At 38.1% G+C, this 18,782-nt stretch overlaps 1 protein-coding gene across 9 annotated transcripts in view; it reads right to left on the bottom strand.

Annotated features, from left to right (window-relative positions):
* Positions 1-18,782, bottom strand: part of TEX15 (testis expressed 15, meiosis and synapsis associated) — a 76,223-nt gene that overhangs the window by 43,609 nt on the left and 13,832 nt on the right. For 5 of the 9 annotated variants that reach the window (XM_086380925.1, XM_086380924.1, XM_086380923.1 and 2 more), the window contains 2 exons: positions 17,910-17,967; positions 1,535-1,685 (listed from right to left, as the gene is read on the bottom strand). In XM_086380925.1, coding sequence (XP_086237051.1) covers positions 1,535-1,673 — 139 coding nt within the window. In that variant the 5' untranslated portion in view covers positions 1,674-1,685; positions 17,910-17,967. The remainder of the gene's footprint in view (positions 1-1,534; positions 1,686-17,909; positions 17,968-18,782) is intronic. The other 4 variants (XM_086380928.1, XM_086380931.1, XM_086380930.1 and 1 more) reach the window with 1 other exon arrangement.

Raw genomic sequence — 18,782 nt, forward strand, 5'->3', positions numbered from 1 at the left:
TTCTGAAGCTCTGAGAACAAAGAAATTAGGTCTTTTATTATTGTTCCACAGGTTCCTGAGGCTTTGTTATTTGATGTCTTCTCTGTTGTTTGGGCCAGGTAATTTGTTACTGTATCGTCCAATTCACTACTTCTTTCCAAAATCTCAATTCTTTTCTGGAACCCATCCAATTAGTTTTTATTTCAATTATTGCATTTTTCAGTTCCAAAACTTCTACTTAGTTCTTTATTACATTTTTCATTTCTTTCTTGCAATTTTCCATTTGTTTCAAAACTGTTTGTAATTGGTTGTTGAAGCATCATTAGAATGACTTTAATTTTTTAATTGGTAGAAATGATGACTGGTTTAAAAGCTTTGTCAGATAATGTCAACATCTGTTTTATTGTGTTGCTGCCATTTGTTGATTCTTCTTTTCTCATTCAAGTTGGGATTTTCCTGATGGGTGGGGTAAGATGATTTTTTAAATATTTTGGTCATTTGGGATACTGTTAACAGACTCTAGATCATATTCAATCTTCTGTGGTAATAAGCCTCTACTAAGACTAAAGTCACAGGGATAACTGTGCCTGTAGTAGAAGGCTGGGGGTGGGGACACTAACTCTTTACCACCAGAAAGTACTGGCTCTCTACAGGGTCTCCACTGACACCCTGGTGGGGACGGGGGTGAGGGGTGGTGGGGCGGTCGGAAGGGTGGTGGCGGGGCAGGCGGCTGTCTCGTTACCAGGAGAAAGAGGCAGAAGTCGATGCTCCTGACTCAGCCTCCCCTGACACTGTGGGACGGGGACAGCTACCCTTTTACTGGTGTGTGTGACAGTCTCGGCTCCCCTCTTGGTCTTCGCTGACTCTGCTCCTACCAAGTGTTTCATCCCCACCGGCAACTCATCACCACAGGGCAGGAGCAGAAATCCACAGACACTGCAGGGGACAGCAGAGAGGGGGCCATGGTTACATGCAGGGACAGGCACCGGCACAGGCGGAGGTGGAGGCGAGCATCTGGGCCCTCCGTTCACACTGCTGAGAAAAGGAACAGACGCTGTGCTGTTTCCTCCTCCAGGTGTTTTGCAGGAATAGAGTGTTCACTGTTAAACAGGTTTCCCACATTCTAAGTCGCCCTACTCCCAGCCCTTGGCAAAACAGAGCAGACTTTTCTTAGGGCTTTTTGTGTCTGTAAAAGTTGGCATTTCTCAGTTGTGGTCATCCAGTTTGAGACATGAAGGAAACAAAAAGAAAATCTGAAGAACTTTATGCTATGTCAATACTTAACTCCCAGGGTCCCACACAGGCTCATCCTCTTCTCTCCACCCTTCCAAGTCTTGTTTGTTTTATGTGTGATGTCCAGTGTTTTTAACCGTGTACTTAGTGGGAGTGATAGGAGACATGTGTCTATCTTACTCTGTGTGGGAAAAAAGTACATGTGTGTTTAAGGCCTAACTTAAGCTAATTTTATGAAGAGTCAAAATTGAAGATGAGCATAAACTAAGATCAGAGAAATGCAGTAATAGTTATGAAATAATCCCATCTTCCATAGAATTACCTTTCCCAGCTGTCCTCCTGATCTTGGGAATGGTGAATTTTTTCAAAGGATTGCCATTTCTGCCATTAACAAATAAAGGTTGACTGGTTGAGTTCATTTTCCATAAAGTATTGTGTTTACCAATCTCTTTCATTTCCATTTTGTTGGTGGCCTAAAATCAACCCAAAGTTATTAAACAAAAGGTCAATAAATAATAAAAGGCAATGTCAGTAAAACTGTTTAAAAGTTCTTATATGGAATTGAATACAGATATATTTTTAGTCATACAACAGATTTCAATCTCATTTTGCAGGTTACATAGAAAATTAATTAACTTTCGATTTTATATACTATTTAAAATATTTTGTAGTTGTTTTTTTTTTTTTTACTCATTTATTTATTGATTTTAATCTGGCTGCACTGGGTCTTAGTTGTGGCATACAGGATCTAGCTCCCTGTCCAGGGATCAAACCCAGGCCCCCTGCATTGGGAGCGCAGAGTCTTAGCCTTTGGACCACCAGGGAAGTCCCTGTTTTGTAGTTTCTAACAGACATTTTCCTGGCAGTTTAAACCTTCTGTGTTTCCAAAAAGCTTAATAACTTCTAAACAACAATTTTTATTAACACTTGGTAAAATTCTTGTCAAGCACCTATTTTTTAAAACATTTTTCCTATGGGCTTCTGCGAATTTAATATATTCTCTAAATTAGAGTCTTTGGCTTTTGGAAAAACCTTTATAAAGGTTGTAAATCTGCACTGGTATCCCTACAGCTGATGGGCTAAACAGTCAACCACTACTGTTCCACAGTATCACTGCCAATAGATTAAGACATTATACATTGCCACACCACTATTCCTTTTCCTCCTTTCAACCTTTTCCCCAAACATACACACATACATTAACCTCCCAAGGAGAACTCACACACGGTATCAAAGGAAACCTATGGTGCCCACACACAGAGAAATATATGCAAAGATATATTGTTCATGCCATTTCATAATATGGCTCTGGGCCTCCTGAAACCAACTGTTTTGTTCACAAACAGGACATCACATTCCAAATTAAGAGCTGCCAAAATTCTACAGAAGGGTCACAAAGGAAAAGATTCTATAGAAGGTTCACAAGCAGTTACTCTCCCAATCCCTACTCCTCCAGTCTTTGTGAAAGATGATCTCTCAATCTCACAAACATGGACCGAGACGTCTGGAAAGAGAAGAAAACCAGCCTTTCTCTCATCCAGTCACATGGAGACACACCAGTGGTGGTGCCTACTAACAAGAATCCCTCAAGATATACCAGCTCCAGAAATATTTGTCAAGACTTCCATGGAAGTTTCATGAGGCAAAGAAGAATAATTTATAGAATAACTCACATTACAAAAAACTCTTTGTGATCTATACCTACTCCACACAAAGGTATACAACCATGTTGAATACACTTAAAGAACTTCATCCTGTGACAATACTTTCTTTAACTACAGTTACACCGTATTTTCGTTAAGATGGGTAATATTTCAGCTGTATGGTTCCTTATAAAATGTGTTCCTAGTGGAATTAACTATACAGTAAAGACTTCTGAGATTTACTCATTTTGTTCCTCAGTGCTTGGGATAATACTTAGCCACAAAGTGGCTAAAAAATGTATGCTAAAAACTGTCTGATGAAAGATGAATATTCAGGGAACAACAGTATTCAACTTTCTTCATTAAGTTGTATCCAGTAAGTTTTCAAGGGTAACCTTTCAAGTAAGAATAATACATCTTTAAATTCAACCCAAACAAATCAGCGACTAAAGTGATAACAAATTTATAACTTCTTCATACTCATATATCACAGTCCTATATCCATTTATATTATTTATTTTTACATACAGATGCAAAGATACATCACACTATACTGTGAAATATACACAACAGTCCTATAATCATTATCTGTGTATTTACATATATTGTTTATTTTTCTATATGTAAACATAAAATCAGGAAGTATGAACCCAGCAGGTTCATATTATGGCTGTCCTACAAGGTCCTGGATTATCTGGGTGAGAGTAAAGAAAAAAATCAACACTAAAAACTTTAAGAATAGTTAATGCACAGGACATTGAACTTGGTAAGTCCTTAACAGATACTAAAATGAATGAATGAACTGAAGATCAAACAAAGAAACCAAAACCAAAAAGCTTCCCCCACAACTAAAATGTCTATTCATACAGATCCTAAGGGTGTGTATGTTATGAACAACTTTAAGCCAAAACACTTAAAGATTACACAAAACAATAAATTCTAGGAAAAAATTAATTTACTAAAGTTGCAAGAAGAAATTAACATAATGCATTATCCTATCCATTAAAATGAAGTTGAATCAGTAGTTACAAATTGATTCTAAAGAGAAAAATAATGATATTAATATATCATAAGCAAACCAAGTATATCCAAGTATGCAAGAGAGATTTAATATGTATGTTTTATTTACTAATATAAACCTATTGAAGGAGGAAAAAAAATCAAGTGATTATCTCAATAAATGAAATCAGCTAATCAAATTCAAAATTCACTTGTGATTTTAAAAAGTTAAGAAAGTATTCATTAACTTGATAAGTTATTTGCCAAAAATTTACAGCAAATTGGTAAATATCAAATGCACTCCTTTTAAATTTAGAATAAAACAAGGATACCACTATCTCTGCTTCCTTTGAACAATGTCCTGGAGGTGCTCATGAGGGCAGAAGACAAGACGTAAACAGTATAAAGGAACTAAAAAGCTGAAGGGGAAAGGAAAACAGCTTGAGAATTTCTTGGAGTGAAAGAAAATGATTTTTGGCTTGTAAGAGAAAGATTAGACTCAAATAACACAGATTAAGAATGAATTTTACTTAAAACAGGTAAAAAATCACAGTGGTTCAATTTTTGGTTCTACCATTAATTAGATATGCTGTGTGTGGCAAAAGGTCTAACTTCTCTGAGCCTAACAGTATCCATACCTCACATGGTTGCAGAAGCTGGTACAAAACAACTGCATACTATGAACTGTTAAGTGACAGCCTGAAGCCTATAATATGGAACCAAGTTACAAAGTTCATCAAGCAGTATTGCAAAGAAGGTTCAAAGTCAAGTGATAATGGTTCTAATTCTCAATCTGCAATTAACTAACTTTATTTCCTCTAATAATTTTCTAGAAAACTTACTTTACTGAATACTTTGTAGTGCATGACTCTGCTGGGATTATGAATCCTAACACACTTTTCAGAGGCAACTTAGTGGCAAGGGAATAAATCCCTTCTATGTCAAATAGACAGTCTAAAGACAGGCCTTGTAAAGTTTTCTTAAAAGAACATTTGTGCCGAGTTTCCTAAGTCTATCATTAAAAATTAAGGACTTCAGACCACTGGTTATGAATTATAGATTACTACACAGACCTCCAAAGTCTCCTACCTGATTACGATCCAAAAATCCTTAATAACATAACTTGGTATTTCAATTGAATGACCTAGAGAGCCTTAGAGTTATTTATTTACTTGGCAGTGCTGGGTCTTAGTTGCAGCATGTGGGATCTAGTTCCCTGACCAGGGATCGAACCCAGGCCCACTGTATTGGGAGCTCAGAGTCTTAGTCACAGGACCACCAGGGAAGTCCCTGCTTCTGCTAAGTCTCTTCAGTCGTGTCCGACTCTGTGCGACCCCATAGACAGCAGCCCACCAGGCTCCCCCATCCCTGGGATTCTCCAGGCAAGAACATTGGAGTGGGTTGCCATTTCCTTCTCTAATGCATGAAAGTGAAAAGTGAAAGGGAAGTCGCTCAGTCGTGTCCGACTCTGCGCGACCCCATGGACTGCAGCCCACCAGGCTCTTCCATCCATGGGATTTTCCAGGCAAGAGCACTGGAGTGGGGTGCCATTGCCTTCTCCAGGGAAGTCCCTAGAGTTTCTTAATAAGACTCAAGTGCTATCAGTTATGAAAAGGTTTCCTAGTATAAAGCAATTAAAGATGAGTAATACATGAAGCATTCAGTTAGAAAGTTTTTTTCAGTTCTCTTTCAAACTTTCACATTAGCTTGCTAACTTACTTTTAACATCTCTAAAAGTTTGCTAATCTCTTTTTAACAAAAAGAAACAATGTCTCAATTTCAGGATCTTCTGGCAAATGACACTGTTCCATCTAATTTTTACAATTATCTTTTTGATTTTTACAAGTAATACCGATTTTCTACTTACTTTCCACCCCCAAGTATGCTTAACTAAACAAGAGGTCTATTATAAAACATTAAAGATATTATTGTAATGGTGATATGCAGATATAGCAAAGATCATCCCTTTTCCAGTAATCTCAGGAAAGAGTATCCAATGAGTAAATAAATGATGAATAAATAGTCTTGGAACTTGAGTCACAAACACATAAATTCTAAATTCTTCAGCAGAGTTCTAAATAGTTGAAAGTAAGAATTCTGATAAAGGGTTCAATCAGATCTATACATGATAAACTACATACACATTTAATGAGATTAAGTCAAGAATCCCCCAGCTAGGACAATATGATGCCAAGATGAAATGTTTTATAAAACTTTTCATTTTATAGACCAGGGGTTGGTAAACTATAGCCTGTGCATTCAATCCAGCCCATTACTAGTTTTTGTAGAGCTTACAGCTAAACAGTTAAAAAAAAAAATCAAGGATAGTTATTTCATGTCACTTGAAAAATTATATGAAATTCAAATTTCAGGATCTGTAGGAAGTTTTACTGGAATATAGCCACTCTTATAGTCTATGGCTGCCTTCCTACTAGAACAGCTGCTGCTGCTACTAAGTCGCTTCAGCCGTGTCCGACTCTGTGAGACCCCATAGACGGCAGCCCACCAGGCTCCTCTGTCCACGGGATTCTCCAGGCAAGAACACTGGAGCGAGTTGCCATTTCCTTCTCCAACTCGTGAAAATGAAAAGTGAAAGTGAAGACGCTCAGTCGTGTTCAACTGTTAGCGACCCCATGGACCGCAGCCTACCGGGCTCCTCTGTCCATGGGATTGTCCAGGCAAGAGTACTGGAGCGGGTTGCCATTGCCTTCTCCGACTAGAACAGCAGGGTTGAGTAAACATGAGACCCTTGGCACACAAAGACTAAAATATTTACCATCTAGCCCTTTACAGAAAACGTTTGCCAACCCCTGTTGTAAATGAAACAACTAAGTATCAAAGAATCAGGATGATAAAAACTAGACTTTATAATTTCCATTTTAGGGCTTTTTCTCCTACATTCCCATTGTTTCAATTATCTTTCCACTGTATCCTGAATTTCATTCCCACCCACTTTGCTTCTCTGTATCTACCCCCATATTTAACAGGTTCATAGCTGATCAAGTAAAAAAGCAAAACAGACAAAACCCGCCAGGGTCAGATTTGTCCCTCTCTAGATCACCATGGGGGTCACAAAGAGTCGGACACGACTGAGCAACTGAACTGAACTGAGATCACTTCCTACTTCCTCCGCAATTTACTTCTGTTTCTACCTCATTACTCTACCTAAACAGCAGTCTTCAGTCACCAATGGTTTCTACATCAGTCTCTCATTCACATACGTTTCTGATTCACAGCTTACTTGGCCCCTCTACCTTTGAAACTGGTGACCAGTCTCTGCTTGAAATAAAAGCCTGGCTTGAAATAATGCCCTGACTTTTGTGACTTCATAATCCTGATTTTACAGCTACTGCTCAGGGGTGTTTTCTTAGTCTCTTAGCAACTCACCTGTCTTTAACCTGGCCTTTATTTTAAGTTTTACTTGTATAAGATACATTTAAAAATATTCTCTTAAATTTTCTTTTAGTATTTTGCCAAACTAATCTTTGTAAATAATAAAAATAATACTCAGTAGTTTTAATTAGCATTTCTTTCATTATTAGTGAGACTGAGTCATCCTGTTTATTCTCTGAATCACTTGTTCCAATCTTTTTCTCTTGCTTTTCAGCTAAAATGGTCTTTTAGTTAATGATTTGTAAGAACTCTATATTCACAGAAATTAACTTTTGTCTGTCATCAGTGTTGCGACATTTTTGTCTTTTAGTTTTGTTGACAGCATTTTCCTCCCATAGAAAAACTTTAATTTTTGTGTAGTCTATGGATGAGATGGTTGCACGGTATCACCGACTTGATGGACATGAGTCTGACCAAGCTCTGGGAGTTGGTGATGGACAGGGAAGCCTGGCATGCTGCAGTCCATGGGGTCGCAAAGAGTCAGACATGACTGAGCGACTGAACTGAACTTCTCAGTCTGTTAGTATACTGGATTTTCATATTATCACCAGAAGCATATACGTTCCAGTTGCTCAATACCCTAACTGACACTTCATATTGGCAAACTTTAATTCTTGCCAATATGATGCACATATCTCATTGTGCTTAGTTTGCACTAGTCTGGTTTTTGATGACATCAGTCATCTCCTGGGTATATTTATTGGTCATTTGATGAAAACCTTTGTGAAATGCCTGTTTAAGTTTTTTCTCACTTTTCTGTAAAGCTGTTTATTCTATTCAATGTATTTGTAAGAAAAGAGAGACTAACTCTTGACCAAGTATACTTGTTGCAAATAATTTCTCCCATGTTTTTAAAACTTGTGGTTACACTTCTTTAAACAAAAAGATCTAATTTTAATGCAGTCAAAATTATAGATTTTCCTTTACATTGGTACTTTTTCACTTTTGATTAACTTTAAGAAAGAAGTGCTAAAGATGGTAGAGTAAAAAGACCCTGGGCTCACCTCCTCTCACAAGCACACCAAAATAACAACTATCTGCAGAATAACCAGTAATAAAAAAAGACTGGGACCTACTAGAAAAGATCTGCTACAGCTAAAGACTTAAAACACAGAACCACACCAAGACCACTAACATCATACTCAACAGTGAAAAGCTGAAAGCACTCCCTCTAAGATCAGGAACAAGACAAGAATGCCTACTCTTGCCATTTTTATTCAACACAGTTTTGGAAGTCCTAGCCATAGCAATCATGTTTTAAAGAATTTATTCCAAGGTACTTTATGATTTTTAAATTACTACATGGTATACAATGGATTTTTCAAATTTACATTTTATTCACTGCTAATGTTTTAAATGGTGTTGACAATAATAACATAAACACTTACTAGTGCTTTAGATACAGACTGATCCATTTAATCCTCATTATATCCCTATGAGATATCCTTTTTTTTTTAATTAGAAAAAGAAGTCCAGGGAAGTTAAATTATGTTCCCCAGGACACAAAGCTAGAAAGTGTTGAATCTGGAATTCAAAGTCGGGCAGTCTGGCATCAGACTGAATGCACTCAACAACTAGGCAAGTTGACATTCAGTGAAACTGATGCCTGCATATTAACTATCCAGAAGCCTTGGTAGGCACCTGTTAGTTCTATTATTTTCGCATATGTTTGCATTTTTCCATAATAAAAACAGAACTATAAGAGTGCTTATTAAAGTGCATGAGTTATCCACGAGAAACAGCTGCCTGTAGAGAATGGAACACTAGAAGATTTAGGAATGGGGAGGAGGGAGATTTATCAGTTTCTACCTTTATTATCTTTTAAATCTTATCTTTATAACTGTATATCCTCTAAAAAACTGGAAGACTTCCTTCACTCTAAGTGAAGACTCCCTTCATTCCCTCTCTATAGATACAAAAAAAAATACCTAAAAATAAATTTAAAAATGGCCTGGGCTGATATGAAGACTTGTAAAAAAAAGACTTGAGGGTTATAAAATTTTTGCTTAAAAGGAGAATATCCTCACACTTTATTTTTGAGAAGGAATACTTATAATATTGAATAGACAAAAATCTTCTCATATTAAGCCTTTAAAGTTGATTCCGTCTTAAAGTGGATTCAACCTTCAAGGTGACAAAAATAATACTAATGGCTACATGGAAGAAAAAACAGAATGATCAAGGAAATTCCTAGAAATGATTGGAGGAGGAAAAATGACACTGCTGCTGCTAAGTCACTTCAGTCATGTCCGACTCTGTGTGACCCCATAGACGGCAGCCCACCAGGCTCCCCCGTCCCTGGGATTCTCCAGGCAAGAACACTGGAGTGGGTTGCCATTTCCTTCTCCAGTGCATGAAAGTGAAAAGGCAAAGTGAAGTCGCTCAGTCGTGTCCGACTCTTCACGGTCCCATGGACTACAGCCCACCAGGCTCCTCCGTCCATGGGATTTTCCAGGCAAGAGTACTAGAGTGCGGTGCCATTGCCTTCTCCCCAAAAATGGCGCTACTGAATATTAAAATTTAGTTAACAGGTACAGCAATTATAATTAGCTTGGTACACAACTACTCAATTAAATCCAGGCTCTATTAATAAGAAAGGGGATGATGAATAATAGGCAACTTGAAACTGTGCCACTGACTCAAAAATAAACAATGGACACTGTGGTCAGGAAAAAGTCCAAAAAATCCTATGACTTTGAAGATGTTAATGTTGATATTTCAAATCGGTAGGGAATCTATGGTATTAATTATGTTAGCAGATTCTAACCAAAATCTCTAAGAACAATTGCCCTAGAAAAGCTCTTGCATATGTCTACCTAGAGGCAAGTAGAGGAATGTTCAAAGCGGCACTGTCACTGAACAACTAAAATGTCTTATCATCAACCAGCAGACAAACATGTTGCAGTATATATACAAGGAAATAACAACACGAGTGAAAAGGAATGAACCACAGTCATAGAAACAACATGTCAAATCAAGTTACAAAGATTAAAGCATGATTCCAATTATCAATGGATAATTTCTGTAATCGATTAAGTCAAGAAATACTACTAAACCCATGTTGTCTCTAAGTGTGGAGAAGGGCCAGGAGATTAACTCTGAGAGTCGAAGCTGGCAGCCCCAAGGAAGTAAAACTAGCAACAGAAGAGACTGGGGCAAGGGACGACTGCTTTTCGGTATACACCTTCAGTCCTGTGACTTTGTAAATAATCATTAATTTGATTACAAACAAAAGTTAAGAAATGTCTATAGCTCATATTTTGATAAAAATACAGATGAATGTATATACAAAACAGAAACAAGACTCACAGATAGAGAAAGCAAACCTGTGGTTACCAAAGGGGAGAGGGAAAGGGGGAGGGAAAGGAGAAGGGGAAATTAGGGTTATGGGATTCACAAACTACTACACAGAAAAGGGAACGGCAAACCACTCCAGTGTTCTGGCCTTGAGAACCCCATCAACAGTGTGGGGTAAAAAGGCAAAAAGAGGACACTGAAAAATGAACTTCCCAATATGCTACTGGAGATCAGTGGAGAAACAGCTCCAGAAAGAATGAAGAGACAGAGCCAAAGCGAAAACAACACCCAGTTGTGGATGTGACTGGTGATGGAAGCAAGTCCAACGCTGTAAAGAGCAGTACTGCATAGGAACCTGGACTGTTAGGTCCAGGAATTAAGGCAAATTGGAAATGGTCAAACAGGAGATGGCAAGAGTGAACACTGACATTTTAGGAATCAGCGAACTAAAATGGACTGGAATGAGTGAATTTAACTCAGATGACCACTGTATCTACTACTGGGGGCCAGAATCCCTTAGAAGAAATGGAGTAGCCATCATAGTCAACAAACGAGTGTGAAATGCAACAGAAGAATCCGAAATGCAGTACTTGGATGCAATCTCAAAAACAACAGAATGATCTCTGTTCATTTCCAAGGCAAACCATTCAATATCCAGTAATCCAAGTCTATGCCCCAACCAGTAATGGTGAAGAAGCTGAAGTTGAACAGTTCTATGAAGACCTACAAGACTTTCTAGAACTAACACACAAAAAAGATGTCCTTACCATCTTAGGGGACTGGAATGCAAAAGTAGGGAGTCAAGAAATACCTAGAGTAACAGGCAAATTTGGCCTTGGACTACAGAATGAAGCAGGGTAAAGGCTAACAGAGCTTTGCCAAGAGAACGCACTGGTCATAGCAAACACCCTCCTCCAACAACACAAGAGAAGACTCTACACATGGACATCACCAGATGGCCAATACCAAAATCATATTGATTATATTCTTTGCAGCGAAAGATGGAGAAGCTCTATACAGTCAGTAAAAACAAGACCAGGAGCTGACTGTGGCTCAGACCATGAACTCCTTACTGCCAAATTCAGACTTAAATAGAAGAGGGTAAGGAAAACCACTAGACTATTCAGGTAGGACCTAAATCAAATCCCTTACCATTATACAGTGGAAGTGACAAATAGGTTAAAGGGATTAGATCTGATAGAGTGTCTGATGAACTATGGACAGAGGTTCATGATACTGTACAGGAGGAAGAGATCAAGACCATCCCCAAGAAAAAGAAATGCAAAAAGGCAAAATGATTATCTGAGGAGGCTGTACAAATACCTATGAATAGAAGAGAAGTGAAAGGCAAAGGAGAAAAGGAAAGATATACCCATTTGAATGCAGAGTTCCAAAGAATAGCAAGGAGAGTTAAGAAAGCCTTCCTCAGCAATCAATGAAAAGAAATAGAGAAAAACAATAGAATGGGAAAGACTAGAGATCTCTTCAAGAAAATTAGAGATACCAAGGGATCATTTCATGCAAAGTTGGGCACAATAAAGGACAGAAACGGTATGGACCTAACAGAAGCAGAAGATATTAAGAAGAGGTGGCAAGAATACACAGAAGAACTATATGAAAAAGATCTTTATGACCCAGATAATCACAATGGTGTGATTACCAACCTAGAGCCAGACATCCTGGAATGAGAACTCAAGTGGGCCATAGGAAGCATCACTATGAGCAACGCTCATGGAGGTGACAGAATTCCAGCTTAGGTATTCAAATCCTAAAAGATGATGCTGTGAAAGTGCTGCACTCAATATGCCAGCAAATTTGAAAAACTCAGCAGTGGCCACAGGACTGGAAAAGATGAGCTTTCATTCCAATCCCAAAGAAAGGCAATGCCAAAGAATGCTCAAACTACCACACAATTGCTCTCATCTCACACGTTAGCAATGTAATGCTCAACATTCTCCAAGGCAGGCTTCAACAGTACATGAACCGTGAACTTCCAGATGTTCAAGCTGGATTTAGAAAAGGCAGGGGAACCAGAGATCAAATTGCCAACATCCAGTGGATCATGGAAAAAGCAAGAGAGTTCCAGAAAAAATATCTACTTCTGCTTTAGTGACTATGCCAAAGCCTTTGACTGTGTGGATCACAATAAACTGTGGAAAATTCTGAAAGAAATGGGCATACCAGACCACCTGACGTGCCTCTTGAGAAATCTGTATGCAGGTCAGGAAGCAACAGTTAGAACTGGACACGGAAGAACAGACTGGTTCCAAGCAGGGAAAGGAGTACATCAAGGCTGTATGTTGTCACCCTGCTTATTTAACTTACATGCAGAGTACATCATGAGAAACGCTGGGCTGGACAAAGCACAAGCTGGACTCAACACTTCCGGGAGAAATATCAATAACCTCAGATATGCAGGTGACATCACTCTTATGGCAGAAAGTGAAGAAGAACTAAAGAGCCTCTTGATGAAAGTGCAAGAGGAGAGTGAAAAAGTTGGCTTAAAGCTCAACATTCAGAAAACTAAGATCATGGTATCCAGTCCCATCACTTCATGGCAAATAGATGAGCAAACAGTGGAAACAGTGACAGACTATTTTCTTGGGCTCCAAAATCACTGCAGATGGTGACTGCAGCCTTGAAAATTAAAGACGTTTGTTCCTTGGAAGAAAAGCTATGACTAACCTAGATAGTATATTAAAAAGCAGAGACACTACTTAAATGACAAAGGCCCATCTAGTCAAAGGTATGTTTTTTCCAGTAGTCATGTATGGATGTAAGAGTTGGACCATAAAGAAAGCTGAGGTCCGAAAAATTGATGCTTTTGAACTGTGGTATTGGAGAAGACTCTTGACAGTCTCTTGGACTGAAAGGAGATCCAACCAGTCCATCCTAAAGGAAAGCAGTCCTGAATATTTATTGGAAGGATTGATGCTGAAGCTGAAACTCCAATTCTTTGGCCACCTGATGTGAAGAACTGACCCATTTAAAAAGACCCTGACACTGGGAAAGATTGAAGGCAAGAGACAGGGACGACAGAGGATGAGATGGTTGGATGGCATCACAAACTCAATGGACATGAGTTTATGTAAACTCTGGGAGTTAGCGATGGACAGGGAGGCCTGGCATGCTGCAGTCCATGGGGTTGCAAAGAGTTGAACACAACTGAGCAACTGAACTTACAAAGACAGATAAGCAACAAGGATAAAATGTATAGCACAGGAAATTATACCCATTAACTTGTAATAACATATTATGGAATATAACCTGCAAAAATACTCAATCACTATGCTGTAGACCTATGTACTACTGCTGTACACAATACTATAAATCATTTATATTTCAATTAAAAAATAAGATATAAGGTTATGCCATTAAATATGGTGACAACTTTGATAAGAATCAGAGTATCTAGGAAGAACAGTACAACATCTTTCAGAAAGAAGAAGAGTATTCACTTTGATGAAAAAACATGAATTTTGGTTTATATATGTCAAGGAGTTATCACAGATCCAGGTAACATCCTGAGATTATGGGAGAAAGTTTGTTTTTGTTGTGGTGGTGATTGTTATTGTTATATAAATGTTCCAGGTCCTTTTGCTATTTGGCTATATGTATCATTTAGTTTTTGGAATACACTTGACATTCTCTATAAGCAATGTTTGTCTTTTGGAATTGTCTAGTTCACTTAATGCTAAATAGAAAATAGTAATATTTTGTATATGAAAGAAAATTAAGGCTAAAAGAATAGCAACTATAAGCTAGGACGTGAAAGAAAAGTGTCCACCGCTAAGTGCATTTATTTAAGTAACAAAATCTTGAAGAAACAGGGATTAAACAAAGAAGCATGAACAAAGTTTAAAAAATCTTTTCTCACTACAATTTACCTGGAAAGGAACTCTTCTTGCCATATTCCAACCTGCCCACTATAAGAACTACAGTAACAGTAACAGCTTTTCAACGTAAATGTGTTACTTTAAACTCAAGGTCTGGGTTGTCACACAATTCTTCATTAAGAAGAATGCATAAGGAGACCATCTGGGACACTTTAAGCAGGACTGGCTTGTTTCTATTAGATGGAAATACCATGGGTCACAATGTAAATTCAGCAAGGAAAAAAAAACTGGCAGATAATGTAACAAAAGTTAAAGACTAATTATACCTTGAGTTACTGGAAATTTCCTTTCCATGGTCTACTCTCATATTTTATTTTCTAACATATTAAGTTCAGAGGGATAGAGTTAAGACTGTTCTTTAAAAAAAAAAAAAAAAGAATGTTCTTTAGTCCTACATTACATAGAAGGATAAACATACCGATTAACTTCAGACTTAAGTTACAAATGCATGTTTTAATTTCTAGGCTGTCAGGATAGAGGAATAATTGGTTTGGTGAAAAGCTTGAGTTTAAGAGAAAGCTCTGGGCCCTGGCCCTTGAATTATAAACTCTGGACATTAAAAATAACTATGAAAGTGAAAGTGAAGTCGCTCAGTCATGTCTGACTCTTTGTGACCCCATGGACTGTAGCCTACCAGGCTCCTCCGTCCATGGGATTTTCCAGGCAAGAGTGCTGGAGTGGATTGCCATTTCCTTCTCCAGGGGATCTTCCCGACCCAGGAATCGAACCTGGGTCTCCCGCACTGCAGGCAGACGCTTTACCGTCTGAGCCACCAGGGAAGCATGCTGGCCAAAAAAAAGGTTTAAAGTCAACACCTTGTGAACACATGTATTTCAAGAAAGCTCAATTTCACTGTAGTGACTTAGAAAGTTCTATTTTTAATTCTTTCTTGAGTTCTTCTTCAACCTGAGGTTTAGCAATGGGTGACTTAGAGCTTGGGAGGAGAGCAGGACATCTGGAATGCCTAAATGCAGAATGTTCATCATAAAGTCGTTGTGTTTTGTTAAACTGCCCCTCAGTCTTGTATACAGAAGGTGTGCTAAGTCGCTCAGTCATATCCAACTCTTTGTGACCCTGTGGACTGTAGCCCACCAGGCTCCTCTGTCCATGGGATTCCCCAGGGAAGAATACTGGAGTGGGTTGCCGTGCCCTCCTCCAGGGGATCTTTCCAACCCAGGGACTGAACCTGTGTCTCTAAATTCTCCTGCACTAGCAAGCAGGTTTTATACCACTAGCACCACCTGGGAAGGTGGAAGTTATGGAATCAAAAATGTTTTCTATAACATCTCCATTCTCTTCAAATAAAGTTATCCCCAAATTGGAAATAAAATAGCAAAGGAAGTTCAAGAATAGTTTTATTTTGCTTTTAATTTTCTTAAAAATGGCCATTAGGACTATCTTCTCATTTCTTTCCACTCATCATATTTACTTTGTCACTGCCACATCTCAGTCTTTCAGAAAGGGCACCATGTGGAGATAATCAAATTCTTTTGGAGAACAGGGGCCATCTGTTGAGTCCTATTTCCCCAGAGGGCATTATTCTAAAGCTAGACAAGCTTAAAACAACTACACAGTAATTCCAGTAGCTACCTGTACTCACTGGAGAAAATAACAAGGATGATTAAAAAAAAAAAAAAAAAAAAAGCCAAAAACTCCCAAGAGAATAGCTCTACTTGTTTGACCCAGCTCTGCTTGTCTGACACTTGTTTCACTAGGTTTAAAAGATTTAGACAAACAGAATTGCATACTTCTGAATTCAGCGCCCGTATCAGCCACTTCCCCCAGGAAGCACGCTGTTATCGAAATAAAGTATCAGACATTAGAACACACTATATCTTTAAACTTCTAGAAATGTACAGTAAAACATTATTATCTTGAACTATTTAGAGAATAAAATCTTATTACCTTGGAGTGACCTTAATAAACATAGAATGTTAACAGGTAAAAATCTGAGAGAAGCTCTCAGATTTGTTTTGAAGACTTTACCAGGATTGAAAAAGTAATTTTTTCACAACGCAAAAAAAGTCCAGAACTAATCACTGACCAGTTGAAATATGAGGAAAAAATCTAAATTGCCAGTCAGTTACAGAAAGCTGAGGGTAGCCTGGCTAGACAGCTCATATTCTCGTGATTTAATCCAACTGTTCACTTTCCTTCTAAATCTTATGAAACTGGTTTGAAAAATAATTTTTTTTCATCAGTATTTATGATATAATATATAAGAGACTGAGGGCTTCCCCGATGGCTCAGTGGTAAACAATTCGCCTGCCAATGCAGGAAATGCAGGAGACGCGGGTTTGATCCCTGGGTTGGGAAGATCCCCTGGAGAAGGGAATGGCTAACCAGTCCAGTATCCCTGCCTGGAAAATCCCATGGACAGAGGAGCCTGGAGGGCTATAGTTCATGGGGTGCAAAGAGTCAGACACAGCTGAGCAACTGAGCATGAAACAAGAGATCAGCAGACAAGGATTTCTTGTCCCAATCCTGCGACTCACTACATATCTGTTCCTAAGCTTTACTGTTCTCCTCTGTGCTTCAGGAAGGGTTAAGGCTGTGTTATAAACTGTGCCTTTCTCTCTACCACTTAATTTCATCTTCCCTGTAGTTCCATATATATGTAAGAAATTGTACACTGTATGCAAGCCAAAGCCATAAAAGTTTGATAGCTTTGTAAGTTAAACATCCCTGATCCCTCCTCTAACTTTCAAGTGACTTAGAAATTTTATTTGCCTCGAGTACTTCCGTCTATGACTATGGCACTTTTTTAGTTTTTAAATGTGAACAGTTGGTTCAATTTCCATCATCTGAGATGTTTTGTTTTTAGAATCAACTAAATATCACTTAAACCCCATCTGATTAATATGTGGGTGATGAAATGTGGCGATACCATTTTTGATTAAAAATATGTAAAAATAGAAAAAATCTGGATGCAAAAGAACTAAATTTCTTATTCTGCTTATATTCTGATTCAAAAGACAGTTCCAAACCTTGAATACCACAAATCTTCCAAGTGATATTTGCATACTGACCTGACTTTCCAACTTATTAAAAAATGTGTATCTTTGCTAATTAAAGTTATTTTTGTATGGGCCAGTCTTCTCCACTGAACTACAATTTACCCATTTTTCTATCTCTAGCACCAACTATAGTTCCTTACAAAATAAGTACCCAATAAATATTTACTGCAAAAGATAAATGTGTATAAACTTTAACATATTCCAACTTCAGGTATCTTTTTTTATTGCCAATTACCCAAGTGGGTTCAAAAAAGTAGATACAGTATTAAAAGTAATAGCAGTAGTGAAGCCGTTATTTGAAACACTTATCACTCTTCAATGGAATTTACCATCATATGGTTATGATTGAGACTCAGTTCATACATGAAAAATGACAAAGGGGTATCTACAAAAAAAAAAAAAAAGGCAGAAATATGTAGAGAACTACAGTCATAAACTCCTTCCAGACTCACCTCTTCATTGTCCTCTTCATTCACTTTTTTCCTTCTGGTTTCTGCTTGCCTTTCACTCCTGTTTGGGGAGAAGAGGGGTTGATGTTCTGCATGTCTCAGTGTCTTCTCTCTGAGACCCTTGCAGCCTCTTCTCCTCCCTCGTTCGTCTTTCCCCACTAAGTCTCTCTCTGCCCTTCAGTACATTCTCACCTGCTTTTCAGAATCATCTCACCACCAGCCACCTAGTAGGGAAAACGACACTGCGACAACAGATGAGCTGGCCCTTGGATTTTTACAAACAGCACAAAACACTAAATAACATAGATAGTTTTATGTCACAACTGTAGTTAACAGTCACTGTGAACAGTTGTGATACACGCTGTGCTCTGTGTAGGTATTTTAGATACAGTATCTCATACAATTTCCACTGGTTGTAGTATTATTCCCATTTTCCTGCTGAGAAAACAGACACTCAGAAAGTTAAAATACTTGCCTAAGGTTACCCAACTGTGAAGTTGGTTTTCAAGTCCAGGCCTGATGTCTGGATTCTAAACTACTACATTATCTCAACCAGTTCTTAAATTTCTTTCTAGAGGCATTTAAATCCTAATTTCAAGATAATACTATTTATGCCCTTACTATGAAATACCAACTTATGCTTGGATTTCAGGATAATACTACTGATTAGATAGCATATTGAAAAGCAGAGACATTACTTTGCCAACAAAGGTCCGTCTAGTCAAGGGTATGGTTTTTCCAGTAGTCATGTATGGATGTGAGAGTTGGACCATAAAGAAAGCTGAGTGCTGAAAAATTGATGCTTTTGAACTGTGGTGTTGGAGAAGACTCTTAAGAGTCCCTTGGACTACAAGGAGATCCAACCAGTCCATTCTA

The sequence above is a fragment of the Bos grunniens genome, chromosome 27 (genome assembly GCF_055505025.1).
Source record: "Bos grunniens cultivar Pamir isolate PY7600 chromosome 27, Bosgru_T2T1.0, whole genome shotgun sequence".
NCBI lineage: Eukaryota > Metazoa > Chordata > Mammalia > Artiodactyla > Bovidae > Bos > Bos grunniens.